This window comes from Miscanthus floridulus, chromosome 3 (assembly GCF_019320115.1).
Source record: "Miscanthus floridulus cultivar M001 chromosome 3, ASM1932011v1, whole genome shotgun sequence".
Lineage (NCBI taxonomy): Eukaryota > Viridiplantae > Streptophyta > Magnoliopsida > Poales > Poaceae > Miscanthus > Miscanthus floridulus.
In genome coordinates, this window is record NC_089582.1 from 4,030,066 (window position 1) to 4,037,079 (window position 7,014).

The 7,014-nt window shown below is 42.1% G+C and overlaps 1 protein-coding gene across 1 annotated transcript; it reads left to right on the forward strand.

Moving 5' to 3' along the window:
• Positions 1-1,041: 1,041 nt before the first annotated feature.
• Positions 1,042-3,672, forward strand: LOC136542995 (uncharacterized). The gene is made up of 4 exons (XM_066535589.1): positions 1,042-1,575; positions 1,936-2,079; positions 2,356-2,528; positions 3,039-3,672. The coding sequence occupies exons 1-4, from the start codon at positions 1,042-1,044 to the stop codon at positions 3,670-3,672; spliced, it is 1,485 nt and encodes a 494-aa protein (XP_066391686.1).
• The last annotated feature ends 3,342 nt before the right edge of the window (positions 3,673-7,014 follow it).

The following is a 7,014-nucleotide window of genomic DNA, read 5'->3' on the forward strand; positions in this document are numbered from 1 at the left end:
ATGGCTTGTAATTGTGGATATTATTATTTGTATCGGATTGGAAGTTAAAAGGACGTTGACTCAACTTAAATGATTGTAATGGATCCGTCTAATTTGAGAAGTTGAGAAACAGACAAGGGCGTGCCACACGCGCGCGCGCCGCCGCCGCCGGCCGGGCTCGGGCGTGGTGTGTTAATTTTTAGCATCCACTAACTCGACCTGACGCTTGATCTCCCTGAGTCTCTCGATCTTCCCGGCGCATGCCTTCGAGGCTTCTCGGCTTCCCTTGCGATTCTTCCAACTCCAGATAAAGGAGGAAACATAGTTCAGTTGCTCGATGGCTTTCCTCATCTCATAACTCTGCGCGCACGGAGGAGCGAGAGGGCAGGTGCCTCCGAAGCCCTTGTCGTTCGGGACCTTGCACGGGGGATCGGCAATTAGGTTTTTGGGGAGCGTCTACGCGACTGCCCAAGAGTCTCCGTCTCCGTACGTCATCTTCTTCCCGATCACCGGCGTCTCCTTCCTCGAGGAAACATTTTCTTCTCCTACAGCATGTCAACTTCGGAATTGCGGACGGGAGGGTATGATCGTTTCATCTTCTCTCAGTTTGTTCCATATGTCCGGTCTTGCCGTTTTATAAGATGTCTTATGTCTGTTTCTACCAAATATATGCTCTGCGTATGTGCTTTATTGCTACAGTCATGTTGCTTCATATGTAGCCTTATGCTTGTTTCAAATATGAGATGTATATCATGCCAGTTTCTCTCTGTTATGATTTATGAATCAAGTTCACATGTTTTTGATTTTCATATGTTTCACATGATACATGATCTAGCCTGTATTTTCACCATGGATATAATCGATATCATGATTTTAATGATTAATATTTCTTTATATGTCATCATCATGCTGTTAAATTATGAAATTAAAATGATATGGAAATTGCCTATTATTCTAACAATCCAAAAACCTAATTATAGGCATTTTTCTATCAGAGGTTTTGCTGCTGTGTTAAAGTCTGATCCTTTTGATGATAAAAACTTCTTGGTTTGGAAAGCTAAGATGAAATTGTGGCTCACTGCAATGTCATGTTATCATATTTCTGATGGCAAACATGCTAACTTGCCTCCTAAGGATGAAGCTAAGTTTAAGGCTGATGACAACCTCTTTCGAGGTGCAGTGATTAGCGCACTTGATCCAAAATTCCAGAAAAGCTATATCATCCTTCCTACAGGGAAAGAGCTGTGGAATGCACTTGTGGGAAAGTTTGGAGTTACCGATGCTGGTAGCGAGCTGTATCTCATGGAACAGCTATATGACTACAAGATGTTTGAGAACCGATCTATAGTGGAACAGGCTCATGAGATTCAGGCACTAGCTAAGGAACTTGAGCTCTTTTCATGTGTCTTACCTGACAAGTTTGTGGCTGGCGGTATAATCGCCAAGTTACCACCTTCTTGGAAGAACTTTGCTACCTCACTCAAATATAAGAGACAGGAGTTTAATGTTGAAGAGCTCATTGGTACTCTTGATGTTGAGGAGAGAGCGAGAGCAAAAGACAATGGAAAGAATGTTGAGACCTCTACTGCTAATGTGGTACAGAAGAGAAACTCTGGATTCCGCAAGTATAAAAAGAAGAAAAACCAGAACAAGCAAGAGAACACAACTAAACCTGTTTAAACAGCACAGTTTAAAAAGAAGAACAATAACAAGAGAGATAGAGGCTGCTTTGTTTGTGGCAGTGAACAACACTGGGTAAGTGAGTGTCCTGAGCGCAAGTTCAAGCAGGAAAAGAAATCAGCAAATATTGTCACTACTGATACTGGAGAAGGAGCAACTGGGTATGGTAATTCTTTACCATTTGTTCTTTCAGTATGTAATTCACCTGAGTAGTGGATGGATAGTGGTGCAAACATTCATGTGTGTGCTGATGTTTCTCTGTTTTCTTCCTACCAGGTCGAGAGGTCTGACGCCTTGTTGATGGGAAATGGGTCGCGTGCTCATGTTCTTGGTGTTGGTACGGTCATTCTGAAATTTACTTCGGGAAAGACGGTGCCATTGAAGAGCGTGCAGCATGTGCCCTCCATCAAGAAGAATCTTGTTAGTGCGTCTATGCTATGTTGAGATGGCTACAAAATTGTTCTAGAGTCGAATAAATGTGTTGTGTCAAAACATGGTTCTTTTGTTGGTAAAGGATATGATTGCGGAGGCTTGTTTCACTTATCACTGCATGATGTGTGTAATAAAATAGTGAATTATGTTAATATTTCTGATGAGTCGGATTTATGGCATTCACGTTTCTGTCATGCAAGTTTTGGCTGTCTTATGCGGTTAGCAAATCTAAATTTAATTCCTAAATTCAATTTGGTCAAAAAGTCTAAGTGCCATGTATGTGTTGAATCAAAACAACCCCGCAAGCCTCACAAGGCTGCTGAGGCGAGGAATTTAGCACCTCTAGAACTTGTCCATTCTGATTTGTGCGAAATGAATGGAATTTTGACTAAAGGCAATAAAAGATACTTCCTCACGTTTATAGATGACTCCACCAGGTTTTGCTATGTGTATCTCTTAAAAACAAAAGATGAAGCGTTTAATTATTTTAAGACCTATAAAGCTGAAGTTGAGAACCAACTTGAGAGGAAAATAAAGCGGTTAAGGTCCGATCGAGGTGGAGAATATTTCTCTAATGTCTTTGATGAGTTTTGTGTGGAACATGGTATTGTTCATGAGAGGACACCGCCATTCTCACCACAATCCAATGGGATTGCTGAAAGGAAAAACCGCACTCTAACAGAGTTAGTGAATGCCATGTTGAGTACAGCGGGATTATCTAAGGAATGGTGGGGTGAGGCAATTTTGACAGCATGTCATGTCCTGAACAGAGTCCCAATAAAGAACAAAGAGATCACACCATTTGAGGAATGGGAAAAGAGAAGATTAAATCTCTCATATTTGCACACTTGGGGTTGCTTGGCTAAAGTAAACGTGCCAATCAACAAAAAACGTAAACTTAGTCCTAAAACTGTTGATTGTATTTTCCATGGTTATGCATTTCACAGCGTTGGTTATAGGTTCTTAATTATAAAATCTGAAGTTCCTGATATGTATGTTGATACAATCATGGAATCTAGAGACGCTACATTCTTTGAGAATGAATTTCCAATGAAGAATACACCTAGTGAAACAAGTCATAAGACTATAATTCCCCATGAACACGAACTGTCTATTCCAACAGATCATGCTGAAGATTCTCATGTGCACATCCCTAAGGAGGATGACACTATAGTCACTCGAAAGAGCAAGAGACAGAGGGTTGCAAAATCCTTTGGTGATGACTATTTAGTGTACCTTGTGAAAGATATACCAACCACCATTAGAGAGGCATATTCTTCTCCTGATGCTGACTTGTGGAAGAAAGCAGTAAGGAGTGAGATGGATTCTATTATGTCTAATGGAACTTGGGAGGTCGTTGACCGTCCTTATGATTGTCAACCTATAGGTTGCAAATGGATTTTCAAGAAAAAGCTTAGGCCTGATGGTACAATTGAGAGGTACAAGGCAAGGCTTGTGGCCAAAGGATATACTCAAAAAGATGGTGAAGATTTCTTTGACACCTATTCACCAGTTGCTCGATTGACTACAATTCGCACCTTAATTGCTGTGGCTGCCTCTTATGGTCTTATCATTCATTAGATGGATGTTAAGACAGCTTTCCTGAATAGAGAGTTAGAAGAGGAGATCTATATGGATCAGCCAGAAGGGTTCATTACGGATGGTCAAGAGAACAAGGTGTTCAGGTTGTTAAAATCATTATATGGCCTAAAACAAGCACCTAAGCAATGGCATGAAAGGTTTGATAATACTTTAACATCTAACGGTTTCTCTGTGAATGAAGCTGACACGCGTGTGTATTATCGATATGGTGGGGGTGAAGCTGTTATGCTGTGCCTATATGTTGATGACATCCTGATCTTTGGATCAAATCTCAATGTGATTAAGGAAGTAAAGAAACTTCTGTCGAGCAATTTTGAAATGAAAGATTTGGGAGAAGCTAATGTTATTTTAAACATCAAGCTTATTAGAGAAGGTGATGGTGGGGTAACTCTGTTACAGTCCTACTATGTGGAAAAGGTATTAAGTCGCTTTGGTTTTAGTGACTGTGATCCTGCTCCCACGCCTTATGATCCTAGCATGCTATTGAGGAAAAAACGAAGAATAGCAAGGGATCAACTGACATACTCCCAGATCATTGGCTCACTCATGTACCTTGCGAGTGCGACAAGGCCTGACATCTCATATGCTGTGAGCAAGCTGAGCCGGTTTGTGTCAAACCCGGGAGATGATCACTGGCATGCTCTTGAGAGAGTGTTGCGTTATCTGAAAGGTACTATGACTTATGGTATTCATTATACTGGACATCCAAAAGTGCTGGAAGGCTATTGTGATGCCAACTGGATTTCTGATGCTGATGAGCTGTATGCCACGAGCGGATATGTGTTTCTGCTTGCAGGTGGCGCTGTTTCCTGGAAGTCTTGCAAGCAGACTATCTTAACGAAGTCTACAATGGAAGCAGAACTCGCTGCATTGGACACTGCTGGAGCTGAGGCCGAGTGGCTTCATGATTTTCTGTTGGATTTACCGGTAGTTGAAAAACCGATACCGGCTATTTCAATGAACTGTGATAACCAGACTGTGATCACAAAGGTCAACAGTTCCAGGAATAACATGAAGTCCACAAGGCATGTTAAAAGAAGATTAAAGACTGTCAGAAAGTTGAAAACCTCCGGAGTTATAACGTTGGACTATGTTCACACGTCGAATAATCTGGCAGATCAATTCACTAAGGGACTATCATGAAATGTGATAGAAAGTGCATCGAGAAAGATGGGTATGAGACCCACGTGAAAGTCTACTGTAGTGGTAACCTGCTCTATGTGATCGGAGATCCCGTGAAGTAGAGTGGTGAAACAAGCTATAAGTAGATTGAGAGGAAAGTTCTCTATGAACCTATCTCTGATGCATATCTTTCTTTCTATAAGGCAGGATGGTGTTTATCTTAATGTATTTCGAGAGTCTTATAAAGATGAGATGTCCTACAGAACATCTTTTGAGAAGTACACCTATATGAGTCAGACTGCTGGTCATAGTCTATGGGACCTGGGTTATCCCTAAACACTCATGAAAGGCATAGAAGTGTGACTTATATGCTTCAAACAGCGGGGATGCTTGTTGCAACCTAGTACCAGCAAAGGACTTGAGTGAATCTCACCTCACACAAAACTGTCAATTCAAGGCATAGTCCATTGTTCAGTTGTGACTGAGTGAAACTCTTGTTCTAGGTGGATGTTCAACTTAACAGTCTCCATCGAACACACTGGTATATCAAAGAATTATGATTCTAGAACTATACAGTTACAAACCCTAGAGTTTGGTGGGGATTGTTGGATTTATTATGGGCTAGGCCCATTTATATATCTAATAAATTAATAACTCTATGGCTTGTAATTGTGGGTATTATTATTTGTACCGGATTGGAAGTTAAAAGGACGTTGACTCAACTTAAATGATTGGAATGGATCCGTCTAATTTGAGAAGTTGAGAAACGGACAAGGGCGTGCCACACGCGCGCGCGCGCGCCGCCGCCGCCGGCGGCGGCCGAGCTCGGGCCGGGCCGTGGCGTGGCGTGGCGTGGCGAGGCGAGGCAGGCAGGCAGGCGAGCGTGGTGTGTTAATTTTTAGCACCCACTAACTCGACCTGACGCTTGATCTCCCTGAGTCTCTCGATCTTTCCGGCGCATGCCTTCGAGGCTTCTCGGCTTCCCTTGCGATTCTTCCAACTCCAGATAAAGGAGGAAACATAGTTCAGTTGCTCGATGGCTTTCCTCATCTCATAACTCTGCGCGCACGGAGGAGCGAGAGGGCAGGTGTCTCCGAAGCCCTTGTCGTTTGGGACCTTGCACGGGGGATCGGCAATTAGGTTTTTGGGGAGCGTCTACGCGACTGCCCAAGAGTCTCCGTCTCCGTACGTCATCTTCTTCCCGATCACCGGCGTCTCCTTCCTCGAGGAAACATTTTCTTCTCCTACAGCATGTCGACTTCGGAATTGCGGACGGGAGGGTATGATCGTTTCATCTTCTCTCAGTTTGTTCCATATGTCCAGTCTTGCCGTTTTATAAGATGTCTTATGTCTGTTTCTACCAAATATATGCTCTGCGTATGTGCTTTATTTCTACAGTCATGTTGCTTCATATGTAGCCTTATGCTTGTTTCAAATATGAGATGTATATCATGCCAGTTTCTCTCTGTTATGATTTATGAATCAAGTTCACATGTTTTTGATTTTCATATGTTTCACATGATACATGATCTAGCCTGTATTTTCACCATGGATATAATCGATATCATGATTTCAATGATTAATATTTCTTTATATGTCATCATCATGCTGTTAAATTATGGAATTAAAATGACATGAAAAATGCCTATTATTCTAACAGAAACTATCCACTGAGACAGACCTTAGTAAATCAAGAGTGTACGTTGTGTTCTCCATTAATCTATTTTAAAATATTTAGAATACATTTCATTATAGGACACATGGAGTACAAGGAAAGAGGGAGAAACCTTGAAAGCATGCATCTAGCTGGATTATTACAAACACAACAACTAGCTAGGTCTAAACCAAAGGAGGTAAAACAAAACACATTTCGCCGGGACTCGTGCGCCTCAGTGTACATGCATGCAAGTAAAAGCACAAAAAGGTCAATGATACGTGCGCCCTGGACCTTTGGTTCTTTTTGGGTGCGCACACACATACAGAGACATCAAAGAACTCGAAGGGTGAAAAAACTCGAAACGAAAAAGGCCATGCAACAAAAGCCAAACAAAAGGGCCGGGGATCACCAGGCTTAACTAAAGGGTGCCAAACAAAAGGGGCTTCAGCTTAGCACACACGGGCTGTGCAGGGTGAAAAAAGATTTTGCCAAAAAAAAGACGAAAAGGCCAAGCAGTGCGAGGAGAAAAAGGCCGGGTTTTG